Source organism: Hoplias malabaricus, chromosome 14, assembly GCF_029633855.1.
Source record: "Hoplias malabaricus isolate fHopMal1 chromosome 14, fHopMal1.hap1, whole genome shotgun sequence".
NCBI lineage: Eukaryota > Metazoa > Chordata > Actinopteri > Characiformes > Erythrinidae > Hoplias > Hoplias malabaricus.
Window position 1 is genome coordinate 9,567,108 of NC_089813.1, and position 16,706 is coordinate 9,583,813.

General features: G+C 40.4%; 1 protein-coding gene across 1 annotated transcript in view; it reads left to right on the plus strand.

Moving 5' to 3' along the window:
- Nucleotides 1–1,377: 1,377 nt before the first annotated feature.
- The window catches only part of LOC136666066 (membrane-associated guanylate kinase, WW and PDZ domain-containing protein 3), an 85,533-nt gene continuing 70,204 nt past the window's right edge, over nucleotides 1,378–16,706 (plus strand). Inside the window, exon 1 of the mRNA XM_066644051.1 lies at nucleotides 1,378–1,460. Coding sequence (XP_066500148.1) covers nucleotides 1,378–1,460 — 83 coding nt within the window. The remainder of the gene's footprint in view (nucleotides 1,461–16,706) is intronic.

Consider the following 16,706-nt stretch of genomic DNA (forward strand, 5'->3'; position numbering starts at 1 on the left):
TTGTATAATTGGAGCCAATAATGACAAAACAAAACAAAAAACAAAAAAAGAAACAAGGACAATTGTGTTGTGGAATTCAAAACTTCATCACTGTTGACTTCAGAGGAGATTTAAAATTTTATTAATACAATAATGTACCAATATTGTAATAGACAACACATATGTTTTATGTTTGAATTGTTGTATATAAATTATATCCTCTCCCTCTGTTGAAAATATAGCTTATTTAAAACCATTAAAGATTTATGGTGGTTCCTGGTGTCATCAGAAAGTCAATAGTGGTTGATACCACAATGAAAGGAATTCACATGGTTTAACAGGTGAGGTGTAGCTGTTTTCTAATAGTGTGTTAAGTGTGTTACAGGGAATTATTCCTTCCAGCGCCCACTAACAAACAGATCTATGAGAACCGTTTAGTTAAAAGGTTAAAACAGGCTACTTTCCCTTTAAATCACAAAAAGTTACTCTTCCACTTTCTCCAATTTCGCTTAGGCACCTTTTATTCCCTCACTTTTAGCCATTTAGCGAAAGTGTCACAGTACTTGACGCCTTTTACACTATAGGGGCGGATCTCGCACCTTATTACTTCTTTTCCCTCGACTCACCCCCTTCTCTCCTCACCGCTATCGCTTCTTTTATCCTCTTTATACCGCTTTTGTTACCCTTGCTCTGGAAGGAATACTCCATCATGCGGCGGTGGTATCGCCGGTTTTGGGGTCGCAGGACGCTTTGGCTACTGTAAGACCCTCCGGGACCGTACCTCGCCTCTTTGAAACGAATTACACCGGCGCCACCTTCACCTTGTAAACCCACCACCTTCCACACAGTGGAGAAAATCATACTTGAAGCGTTAAATATCGCCCGGGGGGAAGACACCATGCTAAGGGACCGGGAACTGAAGGTAAGGTCGCGTGCGGTAACGTTATAGTGTCAGTGTCTGTGAAAGTGTTAAAGTCAGTCGATAAGCTGTTGACGGAAAGATAACCCGAGGGGAAAACCACTACATTTCTCCGTTTTCGACGTGTTGCGTTGTGGGTTACGCTGCCCAAAGCGGCCCGAATTGACTCCGTTTACCGGAGTGTCTACCGTTTTTTTTTCGTCTTTGTTTTTTTTCCCCAAATCGCTCTCGCTTTTTTTCTCCTGTCATAGCTCAGTGCTGCTCTCGTGCTCAGCTGGCTAACGTCCCTCGCGCATCTCTCTGAGGCTCGCGCTCACTTCTATGGCGTTTAAAAGTTCTAACCGTTTATTTTCACACCTCTTGCCGTCGACCGGTTTCTTGTGGTGAACGTTTATTGTATATTTATTACGTTTTTAGCAGAAATATCTTTTCTTTCCTCTCATTTTTGTCCGTTTAGGGGTCAAGCACAGTTCGGGTCAATGTATATAGACGCGTTTAAACGAGCTATTTTCCAAAGGCTGAACTGTTTGAGGAGAATGTGTGTGTGTCAGAGGCCATGCAGGTGAGTTTTGATTTAAACACTGGGTACTGGGCGCGAATGTATTTGTGAGAAAGGGGATGTGGGTCTATTACAGAGTCAGGTGGCTGTGGAAGATATCAGCTGGGAAATATTTGAACTCAAAACTAGTTTAGCAATTTACATTTCTCATATAATATTATGTTAATTTTGGGGTTTTGGGATTACACTAGATGCATGTTACCATTGGTTTTAAACATAAATTATGTCCAAGTGTCTTCAGACTCTATAATAATACAGCAAAACAGAACTTTAACTTTGACCCAAAACCTGTACCTTAACCATAGACTAACTGTGAGAATAAAACAAGAGAATTTGACTAATTATTTTTAAACATTATTAACATTTCTAGGGGATTGAATGTGTGACAATAACTGACTATTTTCGACAGATTTTTTCAGTTAAAAAATTTCAGTTATATGACTTTGCCATTAAAATATCAGTGATCATTATCCTAGTAAATGATTTCTTCTAAGATTACGCAGTACTCTACAAAGAGAACATACACAATTATTTATTTACTCAATTCCCTGTTCATTTACTATTATATAAACATTATTAATATATTTAACATGTTTTCTGACTCTGAGAAGCAATTTATACTTAATAGCCATTTTGAATGGAAATCTAATCTATGGTGGTGGGTAGGGGGCGGTTTGATTTGAGGATGGATTCTACATTAGATTATGTTGTGTAGTTTTTGGTCACATGTGTGTGAATGTGTTACTATATTCTTCGCTCTTACATCATCATCATCATCATCAGGTGTGAGAACCCTTTGATTTCACAAGCGAGTGATTCTTTGTGTGGGCATTTATTTTCACATCACTTGGTAATTGATGTGTATCAGGTGTGTGTATGGGGTGTCGGTGGAGGTGGGGGGTCACAGATAAACTTGGCTACTACTGTGTATCACTTTTTCAGAGGGTATGTTCTGTCAATACAACATGTACTGTTATTGTGTGTGAGATCTTGTGGGCTTTTAACTCTTTACTCATGATGTACACAGGCATTTGGGAATCATTAATGATTCTGATGTTTTAGGGACACCTGGGACATGCACTTTGATAATATTTTTAAAATAAAAATAATCAAACATTGCTTTTTTCTGTGTGTAAAATGTTTAAACCACCAATATTTAAATGTATGAGCTTTCAGAGTCTCAACAGTGCTTACTGAGTGACTGAGTTAGTGGCTGACTAACTGATTCCAATTGTTGAAATGCTCAAGCTTTAATTATCGCCTGAGGTAAGCAGCAGAGGGCTCTATACACTATTAGGTGCTGTTACGCATTTTCAAGGCTACCATTAGAAAGCTCAGAAATAACAGATGAAAGCAGAAATGTCCTTTGAAACACATAATAACGTAGAGTCAAACAGCAAAGTGGTGAATAATTGTGTTTGAGCTTGACAAGTGTTTGGCTTTAGTTTGATTTTTCTTCTTTTATTGGACTGTTTAAGCTATATTAACTGTTCTAAGTTAGGTCAAGCATGTGACAACTAAGCACACTAGTAGGACTGAACCTATGTTTTGGTGTGTTGATAGCTTATTTATTTTTCACAACATTTTTAAGAGCTTACTAATGCTAGAAGCCATGGAAGCCCTATTACGAACATGATTAATAAGAAAGCTAACCTCTAATGAGTAGTGTTTTTGCTCATATATTGACATTTTTACAGTTTTGCTTCTGTGGAACTATATATATTTCTACATATTGCACATATACGGTTATTCTCAGGTTAAGTATATACATATTTGTGTGTGTGTGTGTGTGTGTGTGTGTGTGTGTGACAGGGTGTGTCCTGTCTTGTACTGAAATGATGAATGCTGTGACCCTGACTTTATTGTGTGTTGCTGTAGGCTCCAGGAGCAAATCAAGGTTACACTACTGCAATGAATCATTCATTAAATACGGCAATGAGAGACAAATAAAGAAACAGTTATAAACAAAGAGAAGACAAGAAAGGAAAAGAAAGGACGGAGGGAGCTGATCAATCTTGAGACAGAAGATATGCTTGCATCCATCTTTGATCTTAAAATCTTCCACTGAATGTCAGTGCAATGTCATGGATGCCTTATTGCCAGTCATGTCAGAACCTTATAATTCCCTATTTTTATTTTGATATTGGGTATAGTTTGCAGCAAACAGAGGTCGACATCCATGGTTCCATCCTGCCAGCTGCTTTCTGCACTTGTCGGACATATCTTTGAAGTCCTGTTATGTGAAGTTATATTAAATCCATCCCTAAAGAGTTATTATTCAGACATGGTTAAGTTTGATTATGATAGCACATGTAATTTTGCCTTCTCTGGATCTCCAGCCAGTTATCCCTAATACATCAGATCATATCCTGACCAATTACACCTGATTAGTCATCTTGCTGTTGCACAGCGATCTTCATTTCAGCAGATACGATAAATGAGGATCCACTGATGAGACCACTCTGCCTGCGTGCTTTACTTCAGCCTACTGAGTTCATATGTTATGCTCATTAATTGTCAGATTATATGCAGGGTGCACACCTCACCTTCATACATATTCAAGGAGATGTGGTAAAGGTGTGATGAGGGAGGGAGAGAGAGAGAGAGAGAGAGAGAAAGATGGTGGGATAGAGGCTGTAGGTTTACCCTTGACAGAGTAGGGCAGAGATCCACTGACAATTCTCCATCTGTGAGTTCTCTCCAGATTGTCTGCCTTATTATTGTTAGCTCATATCTTTTATTCAAGACCACACTTGTTCTTTTCAGTCCTGGTGGAATTGATTAACGCTGTTTACATGCACGTCATTGGTTACATAACTAACACATGACCATATGAGCAGTATAAGTTGTCATGGTCATACTAAAACCTTAGTTGACCATAGATAAGTGTGATTGAGCCAGGTTCCAGCTAGATATTCGCCAAATTATAGCAAGTGGATTTGAACATGTAAATGATAACGTTGTTTCCCTTACCTTCAGTGTTGAGGAATGTTTTGCAATGTTTTATGAAAAATAGATATTAAGATATCTAAATGAAAGTTGCCATTCAGAGTAGGGGTCCAGGGCAGCACATTTGGGCTGTCTGCTGGAGGGGGGTGGCTCATCTCTTTGCAAGCAAAACAGAACCAGGCAATTAGTGTTCTCAAAGAGTGTGGAGTTGTCCATTAACATTGCATTTGAGGGCAGTTTGGACAAAGCCATGAGATGGGAAGTCATCCACCTCTTTTCCAAACTGCCATTCATTTCTCTCTATGCCAAAACCGGGGTAACCAACCTCAGAAATGGATTATTTTCTTCCAGTCATTTATTCTAAGATCTGACTTGGTTTATGGCGTGGCTGTAAGCATAATAAATCTTAAAAATTGTGTTTTCAAATTGACAGAAGACACAGCGCATCGTAAACATTCTAAATGTAGATAAATACAGTGGGTGCAACAGTGTGAGAATGCATAAATTCCTTTAACGCTTTGACCAACATTGACAAATGCTGCCGCACGCAAAGTAATCAATGCGCTGCATCGCTTGGAACCTTGTTTGTTGAAGTGGTTCACTGAACTGACGCAGTGTTTAGGCATTATATTGTTCCTTGTCTTCCAATGGTTTAACCCGTTGGTCAAAACTTTACTGTTCTTTCTTCATTATCTTCACCAAATAGTCTTTGACATGTCCATTGCTCGGAACCACTAGGAATATAAATCAGAGAGTTGATGGATGGCCTGGGCCATGTGGATATTGAAAGCAAAAAGCCACCGCACTGCCCCCCCCCCACCCTGAACCCATCCCACTGTAAAATTGTTACAACAGACGGAGCCACACACATCCTTGAGGCAGGAGATTGTGTGGTGGCCCAGAAGAGCGAACAGGGAGCTGTGGGGGGAGGATCAATATCAGGTGACAAGGAGGGGAGAAGCAGGAGGGACGGAGAGAGACAGAAGGAAAGAGATGAAGAGACAAGTTGGGAGAGGAGCAAAGGGTGAAGGAAAAGGAGATGAGTAAAGGACGAAGACCTGTACAGGACGACAGAGACGTAAACGGGACAGAGAAAGAGGAATACAGGGAGCAGGACGATGAAAGGGAATGGGAGGGAGAGAGAGATGGAGGGAGAGTAAAGGGGAGAAGCAGAGAGGGTCACCTTCAGTGATTGAGACTGATTCAGCACAATCTCCTCCCACTCGGGTTACTGCACTGTGACCTAGCAGAGTGTGCTGGGGGCTGGCAGTGGGCAATATGGCAAAAATATAATATTGCAATGTTTTTTCATGAAAATACCTAGCAAGAGGTTTGGTATGCTGAAGTTGGAATAGACACTGCATCTGTGCATCTGTATTTTCTATGGTAAAGCTAAGAGCACAATGTTTTACTCAATATTTTGCATACTTTGATCTATATCCAGTTATAGAGGATGAACCAATATGGAAATATTGATACAGATATCAATATTTTTTATTTACTTAGCCTATCTGCCAATGCCGGTGGCATGGTGGTGCTACAGGGAATGGTGCTACCACACATCTCCTGGGTCCTGGGTTCAATTCTCGCCTCAGGTCATTGTTTGTGAGATGTTTGCTGTGTTCTCCCTGTGTCTGCATGGTTTTCCTCCAGATGCTATGCTCCAAACCCACTGCAACACTGATCAGAATGAAGCAGTTCAGAAGTACAGAAGATGAATGAATGAATATCTGCTGATGCTTTTACAAAAAAACAAAAAGCAAAAACATTTCTGAACTATAGAAAATACAGTGTGTGCAGAATTATTAGGCAAGTTGTATTTGAGAGGATTCTTTTTATTATTGAACAACAACTTTGTTCTCAATCAACCCAAAAGACTCAAATATCAAAGCTTACTATTTTTGGAAGTTGGAGTGGGTTTATTTTAGATTTGGCTATTTTAGGAGGATATCTGTTTGTGCAGGTAACTATTACTGTGCAGAACTATTAGGCAACTTAATAAAAACCAAATTTATACCCATCTCACTTGCTTATTTTCAACAGGTAAACCAATATAACACAAAATTTAAACATTTCTGACATTCAAAAACAAAACCAAAAACAAACCAGTGACCAATATAGCCACCTTTCTTTACAATGACACTGAAAAGCCTTCCATCCATAGATTCTGTCAGTTGCTTGATCTGTTTGCGATCAACATTGCATGCAGCAGCCACCACAGCCTCCCAGACCCTGTTCAGAGAGGTGTACTGTTTTCCCTCCCCGTAGATCTCACATTTTATGAGGGACCACAGGTTCTCTATGGGGTTCAGATCAGGTGAACAAGGGGGCCATGTCATTTATTTTTCTTCTTTTAGACCTTTACTGGCCAGCCACGCTGTGGAGTATTTGGATGCATGTGATGGAGCATTGTCCTGCATGAAAATCACAGTTTTCTTGAACGATAGCGACTTCTTCCTGTACCACTGCTTGAAGAAGGTGTCTTCCAGAAACTGGCAGTAGGTCTGGGAGTTGAGCTTCACTCCATCCACAACCCGAAAAGGTCCCAAAAGTCCATCTTTGATGATACCAGCCCATACCAGTACCCCACCTCCACCTTGCTGGCATCTGAGTCAGAGTGGAGCTCTCTGCCCTTTACTGATCCAGCCTCTCGCCCATCAAGAGTCACTCTCATTTCATCAGTCCATAATACCTTAGAAAAATCAGTCTTAAGATATTTCTTGGCCCAGTCTTGACGTTTTATCTTATGCTGCTTGTTCAAAGGTGGTCGTTTTTCAGCCTTCCTTACCTTGGCCATGTCCCTGAGTATCGCACACCTTGTTCTTCTTGATACTCCAGTAACGTTGCAGTTCTGAAATATGGCAAAACTGGTGGCAAATGGCATCTTGGCAGCTTCACGCTCGATTTTCCTCAATTCATGGGCAGTTATTTTGCGCCTTTTTTTCAACACGCCTCTTGCGACCCTGTTGGCTATTTGCCATGAAACGCTTGATTGTTCAGTGATCACGCTTCAAAAGTTTGGCAGTTTTAAGACTGCTGCATCCCTCTGCAAGACATCTCACACTTTTTGACTTTTCAGAGTCCGTCAAATCTCTCTTCTGACCCATTTTGCCAAAGGAAAGGAAGTTGCCTAATAATTAAGCACACCTTATATAGGGTTGTTGATGTCATTAGACGACACCCCTTCTCATTACAGAGATGCACATCACCTGATTTACTTAATTGGTAGTTGGCTTTCAAACCTATACAGCTTGGAGTAGGACAACACTACTAACATCATATTTATGATTAAAACTGTTACCCAGTCTAGATAAATTCTCTGGAACTGGGCTTGTGGTCCATGGCTTTCTCTTCCTGTGTACTTCCTCCATCTCCATCTCCCCATCCTTCTCTCACGCTGCTTTTTACCCTCACCTATTTCCCCTCATCCCTCGTTATTCATCTACGCCCCCATCTCTCCCGAAACACAAGCCTCCGAGTGTTTACAGTGCATCCTCTGATGTCATGTTGTTCCCCCTCTCGCACACAGATCTCTTGTCATTCCTGTCGTCTCACAGCTGCTGCACCTTTTATGGTTCCGTTGTTTCACGTTCCTCAAAGCTTCACACTGTGTTCTGCAAATCCCTTATCTTGCACTGCCCCATCCATTTATTTCCCCTCCAATTTCAGCTAAATCTTTCAGTATGCCAAGCCACCATTCTCTCTCTCTACTTTCAAATCTCCATCCATCATCCTCTCCTTCTCGAGTCATTAATCACAGCTGTCTCAATTACCTCTTATCTCTCTGCTGTAATTGCCGCTGTTTAGCTAAGCTCATGTAAAATCCAGATAAATTAAAAGCCTCTGAGCTTTTGATCGCACCTTGTCAATTTGGTGCAAGCCTGACAAGCCATGCAAGGAATCTCTGCGTGTCTTAGATATCATCACTGCTAAATGAACTTGGTGTACAGGGTATGTCTGAAGTTTATACTCTACACATTTACTCATTGTAGACCTGGGCACTCTTTCTTATATAACCCTCCAAAAGCCTAAATGAATACGGGAACCTGTGGAGCAGCTGCACACCATCTGTGCTCCATACATGATTTTATTAAATGGTTAAAATAGCTTGAAAAGATCTTTTTACATTAATTTACACTGAATTATTTTCCTTGTTCTGTAAAGTGGCAAAATTAGGGCTATGAATGTTTGTTTATATGATGTGTGCTGGCATATGGCACTTTTCCTCTTCCTGCAGTAGCTAAAACAATAGGATATGAAAGCACCATGAGATTAGAGGCCCAAACCCGCAGAATATCCTGCGTGTTGTGGCTGACGTTCACTATGCCAAGCAGTAGGTTTACGCTGATCTTCAAAATAAGATTGACATGAGCTTTTCTCATGGTTATAAACTCCGGAACGTGTATGTACATGAGCGCCCGTTTAGAGTGAGAGTAGTCTGGTGTGTACTTTTCATCCCACTGGCATTTAATCTTTCATTTTTAAATCTGCCGTGACTGACTGTCGGGCACTTGCTACTTCAGTGCCCTAGATCTGGACAGGACTGAAGAACAACAGGGATGACCCTATGACCAAGAGAAAAGGCTGATGATCAGACATAGTTACACATGTTAATACCAATACCTGCTCATATTGATTGTAGCTACCTTTAGGGCAACACCGAAGAGTGCTGAAGAGAAGACAGATTGGAGGTCGTTTGTAACTGAAGACAGGTTGGCTGACCTCCAGGCTTTCCCCATAGAGGATGATGTAAGATTAGGGTCAGAGCAGTCAAATACAGGTTAGGACAAGGCAGTGACATCAACTTTGCTTAAAACGAAGCTATTATAAACCACTGGGCTTAGTGTGTTTCAGGTTATACTTGGTAATGTATTACGTTTGAGGGATTATAATATAATCGGCTTGCCTAATGCAGAAACTTCACATTTTTTTGGCATAATTAGGCTACTGAAAAAGACTTAACATTTAACACTAAATAACATGGTTTTAGGAAAAAGTTTCAGTTCACAAGTATAAGAGTTAGCTTTGTAAAATACTTTAAAAGCACAGTGTGGATTTGCAATTTTAAGTGAAGATGTAGGATAGTGTCTTTAGGACATGACGTGTTAAGGTATGATTATAATTATAATTTATCATTAAAATAGTCCATTTTGGGCAGGACATGCAAAACAAATACAAAATCACAAAAGTACCATTCAACACTGTACAAAATGTCAACTGAAATGGGAGATATTCTAAAGATTTTCCACAAGTGAACTGAAGGCTAGGGTCTTAAGATAATGTCTGTGACATGCTTAGGTCAAACTTTCACAAGGATCAAACAACAGAGCATCATTCTCCCCCTGTCTAAACAGCCCTGTTTAATAAGCCGCTGTTCTAGCCAACCTGAGCACACAGTAGTGAGGAATGAGGAGCAGAAGGTGTGAGGTGTTCATTACATGTATAAACTTTGCTAATAGCGAATGTTTTTAAAACCTATTTTCATGTCCACTTTCCATGTGGTGGATATAAGACGCCTGTTTAGAACATGGTTATCCCCTTTCATGGTCATGGGAAATACCTATCTAACAGGCATTGGAAAGATCACTAGATTTTTATGGAAACCGGACCAACTGCAATGTTTTTTTATGGACTAACTATAAAGTTAGAGGCTTTCCACATCTATTCTTTATTTACATTCAGAAGCTCCACATCTTTTAAGGTCGAATGGTATGTTTGAGGGGCAAAACCTGCTGTTGTTTGTACGTAGCAGAAGTTGAACTTGTCCATACGTTTTTGTTCAATGTTTCAGTTACTCAATTTGTAACTGGAATTGTTTTGTAGCAAATTCGGTTTGTGGCTTCAGTTCCACCTAAAGTCATCTGAAACTGCAAAAATCTTTCAATGTTTTCTACCTTTTTTCATGCTTTTGAACCCCTAGAGATTTCTCAGCCATAAAAACAATGCCAAACCCAGCCTAGCATATCGGACTGATACCCTTTGTTTTTTTTTAACCATTTACAGATACTTTGTAAGGGATTTGTAAACACATTAGACCAGTTTCCAGCTAGCAAACAGACTGGAGAAATCGTGAACATCGGCTTTAACACAAAGAAGTGACCATATTTAAAGTGCTTCTTAGGCTACTAGTTTAGGACAGCGTGCTTTTTTGTACTTCTGCTTTTTTTGTGCTGCCGTGTATGTAAGCATAGTGATATATTTATCTCTCAATATGCCACATATAGAGAAATGTTAATCATAGAAAGATGCCACCAAACAGCCCTCCAGCTCAAATGGAATAAAAGATTTAAAAAAAGATATTGAAGACACCAGGTCAACACAGGTCATATCATTAATATCCCTGGCATTCCCTTAAGAGACAAATCCATGCTGTTCACCCCGCCCCCCCAAGCTCCCACACGCACACACACACACACACACACACTCATTATCTCTCTGTGCTTATTACCTGAGCCTGTCGTAGCTGTCAGAAATTTCCCTCACTCTCAGGCAATAAGATCAAAACAAACAAGCAGTCTTAGCTCCGATCACACACCAGCTTTGCTGTATTATACTTGGCAAAAACAATATAAACAAGCTCTGAAAAACAAGCCAGTCAGTGCTGATCTCTATTTATCTTCCTGACCGGTATGTTCAGTACCAGCATGGCCACATAAGCAGTTAAATCTCCCATGACGTTCATATTGCGGTCATATTGTTCACACAGCATGTGGTCAGCCGATTGGAGGATTATCACGGATGGGTAGAACAGGCCTAACTAGCTAATATCTAATAGACTCAAACTATATGTCTAGAGATTTGTGGACACTCCATATGTTTATGGAGAACCCACTGTGGATACATGCATTCACATGTATAATTTTCACAAAATAGCTTAAGGTCAATATGCCCAATGCCAACAGTCAACAGCTGGAGGAGCATAAATCACCCCTATAGCATCGTATAGATTGTTGTGAAGCTCCATAGAGTACCTGGATGAGTTGGCGTGGCTTTTGTGATCCAGCACAACTCACCCAAATATGTTCCTGATTTCACTGATGTTCTTATTCTTAAATGCAACCAAATTGTCTTATAAACACCAATACTAAAGCCTTCCTGGAAGAGCAGAGGCTGTTCGTGTAGCAAAGGAACCCACCTTGAGTTTCTAAGATGAGCAGATGTACTTGAGTAAAGCAAAGTCGCCCAGGTGACTGTGATTATTCTAGGGATCTCAACTGTTGCTGGAGCTTGAGACGACTGCTGGAGTGTGACACGGAAGCGTCCAGACTATTTCTGTGACACAGATCAAGACTGGCACTTGTTTTTACAATCGGACTGGGACAAGTCGACCGTTACTAAAGCTGACAGCCTATCATTTACAAAGACATGCTCTAATGAGAGGAAGAAGGGGGAGTATGTCTTGACTTGAATGATGTCTGAATTATTTCAGGGCTAATCTTGGGAGGGTTGGCAGAACTCATATTAGAGGAGACTGGGCTTGTTTGGCACATCTGACTGTCATATATTAACACAAACAACAAAAGAGTTGGAGCAATATGTGAAATGTTGGTAAACATATAAAGCAGTTATTTAAAAAGTCTTTTTTTTCCCCAAAAAATGCTCTCCTTCCAAAAACATTGTTGCAGGAACATATTTACCACTGTGTTATCACCTTCCTTTTTGTCAACACTTAAATGGGATGTGTTATGAACATAAATCACTTTTTCAGTGTATGTGCAGATTAATTTTTTGAGTCTGGAGTTCATACTGATCCACAAATTATGAAATAAGACCACCCAGTCAGTCAAAAGTCAAAAAATGTAAATGCTGTCCACACCGAACATAGACAGGGACCTTCCACTCCCTTGACAAAGTCAAGACAGTGTACTCTTATGAGCCAAAAATGAACAACAAGCCCCCCACCCCCTCACCAAGAAGAAGAAGAAGATGATTACACATGGCTTATACGACATGCCGTGTCTTAGTGGTGTGATTATGTTGTGACTATTCTGGCCATTCACTTAATCTCTGACTAATCAAACCTATTATTTGCCTCTCGATTTCTGCTCCTCTCTCTCTTTCATCACACTCCCATGCTCTTGGGTGGACTATTGAAGTAGGGGATTCTATTAGGCATGCTCTTAAATAAAGCCGTTTTGCTTACACCACCTCTCAGAGATCACAAATCAGGAATGCAGGCAGGGTTTTGGGTCTGAAATAAAACCCTGACTTGGCCTGTCTTCTCAGAATGCTTAAACAAACTCATTAGCTGCTGAGAGACTCCCATTTGCCATCCGTTCAAGCTCCTGTTGAGGGGATTATCCACATTTACTCCCACATCTCTTTCAACGTAAAGGAAATTCACAGTCGACTCTAGTGTGAAATGAATCTATCAAAGGATTAAACCTGAAGCACAGAGAGTAGAACTCTGGGGGTGTCACCCAAACATCTGTTATGATATCAGTGAGATTCCAGCTTAAATTTCACAAGTTACTACAACTTTCAAATTTGTTTTATCAGCAATGCTGAATTTATCTCAAAGTGTCTTCACACACAGTTTTAATTATATTTGAAGGGAAGGGGACATCTCTTCTTTATCTTTCTTCATTAATTGAGGTGGCTCACAGAGCTAATAAATGCTGATCACTTTGGGAAGCTTAATTAGCAGCGGACAATGAAGAGTAATTGGCTTTAGTCATATGTGGCTTTCAGACGCAGTAAAGAGGAGCGTCCTAATCAAGCCGGGACTTTGGTAGTCACCTGTAGGGTTTCAGCATTACGGAACTAATTCATCAGCAATGGCAAATTCATGTGTACAAAACACACATACCTTCATAAATAGATTCTAAAAATAATAGTCTTACTATATAAATAGCCACTAAACTTACAAAGGCTTTGAGAAAGGAATGAGTTCTGCAGGTGTTCCATAATCCAAAATGTATTAAATATAGGGATTGTGGATATATATATTTTTTAGAGAATCGTTAAAAAAAATCCTTGTGATGCCCTTCTTTCTGACATATTCTCTGCGCTATCTAGCTAGCTAGTCAAACAAAGCTCTCTCACTGGTTAGGACTTCAAGATCTGAACTGAAGGGCCTTACGCATCAGACTATAAAACAATATAATAAATGGGTACTAGCAGTGGAATCAGTCAATCACATTTTGACTTGTGGGAAGAATTTTGTGAGGAAAAATATGGCTCTATTGCAGTCATTCTAGACATGAGCATGTATTGTTTCTTTGAAAGAGTCACTGTAAAACTGCAGTGTAATAAATGCATGAAATCATTTGTAGTATTTGCATTTTTTCAGAAATGTATTTTTTAATATAATGGGACAATTAATATAATTAATATAATTTTTTTTAATATAATGGGACGGTGGTGTAGCAGGTAGTGTCGCAGTCACACAGCTCCAGGGACCTGGAGGTTGTGGGTTCAAGTCCCGCTCCGGGTGACTGTTTGTGAGGAGTTTAGTGTGTTCTCCCTGTGTCAGCGTGGGTTTCCTCCGGGTGACTGTCTGTGAGGAGTGTGGTGTGTTCTCCCTATGTCTGCGTGGGTTTCCTCCGGGTGACTGTCTGTGAGGAGTTTGGTGTGTTCTCCCTGTGTCTACGTGGGTTTCCTCCGGGTGTTCCGGTTTCCTCCCACAGTCCAAAAACACACGTTGGTAGGTGGATTGGTGACTCAAATGTGTCCATAGGTGTGAGTGAGTGAGTGAATGTGTGAGTGTGTGACACCCTGTGAAGAACTAGTGCCCCCTCCAGGGTGTGTTCCCGCCTTGTGCCCAGTGATTCCGAGTAGGCTCCGGACACATCACGACAATGTACTGGATAAGCAGTTACAGATAATGAATGAATGATTTGACATAAGGTCTGCATGGTGTCTAGGGTCTTGGGTTCACTGTCTGTAAGGAGTTTTTTGTTCTCTTCTTGTATCGGCTGGGGTTTCCTCCCACAGTCCAAAAACACATGCTGGTAGGTGGACTGGTTTTGCAAAATTGTCCACAGGTGTGTGAGTGGCTGGGTGAATGTATGATGCCCTGTAATGAATTTTGCAATGAATGTGTTGTACTCTAAATAGCAGCCGATGGCTTTTTGATGAAGATTTTCAAGTAAAATAACTTTCAAAAAAAGATTTTTCAAGAAATACTCTTGAAGAGGATCAGGTAACAGGAAAGAAGACTTTCATTCTCTCCTGTGTGTGGCCCCCCAGCATTAGTTATTCACATTCTCATGAATAAAAAGACGGAAACGTTCCAAGAATAGATCTTCTTGACTAAAAATAGCCTTCAGCGGGATTTGGACATTACAGATATATCTAGGAAAAATGTCTGTGGTGAACAGTGGCAGATTGCTTGCTGTAAGATGGTATGAGATTTCACTGGTGAGCAAGGGGAGCAGAATGGTGGAGGTGGGGGTGAAAACAGATCGTAGGGCTTGGGGGGGGGGAGAGGATGTGTAAACAGATATATCGTGGTCAGCTCTTTGCTGACCTTAAGGGTCAGCATTTTCAATACATTGCCCTTTACAACACAGTGTACACCTCTGCGGATGGTCATTTACCTGCAGCATCCTGACCTGAAGTTAAAAACATAGTTGTGTGTGGTACACAAGAATGTCAGCATGAATTTTTAAATGGGGGCGGAGCTTAGAACGTCCAGTGCTGTTTAATATTGTTACAAATGAATGCTGTAGATTCTAAAGCAATTTATCACTATCTTGTTACGATGTCATGGGCTTTTCTCAACTACTGATTACACAGTGTAAAGGACAATTTCTGTGTTGAAATGATGTAGAAAAATTAGATATGAATATAATATAATACTAGAAAAATACAGCAGGAATATACAAGATCAGTTAAGCTAATGTGTGCATGTAGCTATATGGTGGCAAACTGAAAGACAACATGCTGAGTGCAGTCAATGCAAATTGTGATTAATTTTCACCGTCAGCATGTTTGGTGTACGACTCTGGAGATGACAAGGCGGATTTTGTTCCTCCTCCGGAGAGACGCAGTCCTGACCTTTAGTTATAGATACACAGCCTGAGAGCAGGCTGACACTTCAGAGTGCTGTGCATGAGAATCAACACAGCTATTCCAGCATGTGTGTATTTGTGTGTGTGTGTGTACTCTGTGTCACTGACAGTGAGATGCATCTTAAAACAGCAGGTTGTCTCACAAAACAATGCCCTATTAATGCTTAATCACACTTTTAAATTTGCCGTTAATGAGATGTACTGGTTAGTGCCAGTTAGCTGTAGTAACACTTTAAACTGTTTATTTACACTTTAATTATGTATTTTTCAACATTTTCCCAAAAAACATCTATTGACTGATTGAGAAGATGAGAAGAGGAGATTGAGAAGAAGCAACAAGTCTCATTTTTTTTTTACATGGCTGACATCACAGAAGCATTCATTCATTCATTGTCTGTAACCATCTGGGGAGGGGGGGGGGCAGTGCTTTGCAGGATCACAGAAGCATGCTAGTTTTTAATGCAGTGTTGTCTGAGGGATGGAAGGTCTGAAATACATCAAGTGTTTGCAAATTCTACTTATACAGGACCATACTTATTGATGAAGTCCTTATTATACTTGCTCATAACTGCCACATTTAAGGTGTTTTTAAACCCCAGAGATTTTAAAATGATGCATCCTGTCAATGCCATCCACGAAGCCTGATGTTAATATGGGATATGGCTTTTTCATAATCGTAATCATTTCATTTTTAAGATTTTGACACTTCAATTCCCTTGTAATGTAGACAATATCTATAATTCATATTAACCCTGTAACCCTGTAGTTATCTGTGTGCTGAAATCTATACTATATCTAATTATATATGCATAGTAACTCAGCTCTATCAGCAGCTTGCCTGCAATTAGAAGTTCCAGTGTGGATTCACTGTGTAAACAAGCGTGAGTGTGCAAGTGCTGGAGTTATTCAAACCACAGAAGGCTTCACAGTGGGGCAGCAAGAAGTAGAGAAGACACAGAGCATGAAAAATGGGGTAAACAGTAGTATGTGTGTGTGTGTTTGTGTGTGTGTGTGTGTGTGTGTTTGTGTGTAAAAACTGTGCAGATATATCACTAGCCCATTGACTTTCAGCTCCTTACCAAATCAATCCCGACATTGACTGAACTTCAGCTCAATATCAGCCCCAACTGAAATACCAACAGTGCCATGTGCTCTGTAAAAACGTTTTCAGTGTTGTGTGTGTGTGTGTGTGTATGTGTGCATCCTTGTCTTTTGGACACCTGAGCTTCACTGCTCCAAGGTCATACCCAGGATTCCTTTCCCTGTGCCAGTAGCAGTCGGCATG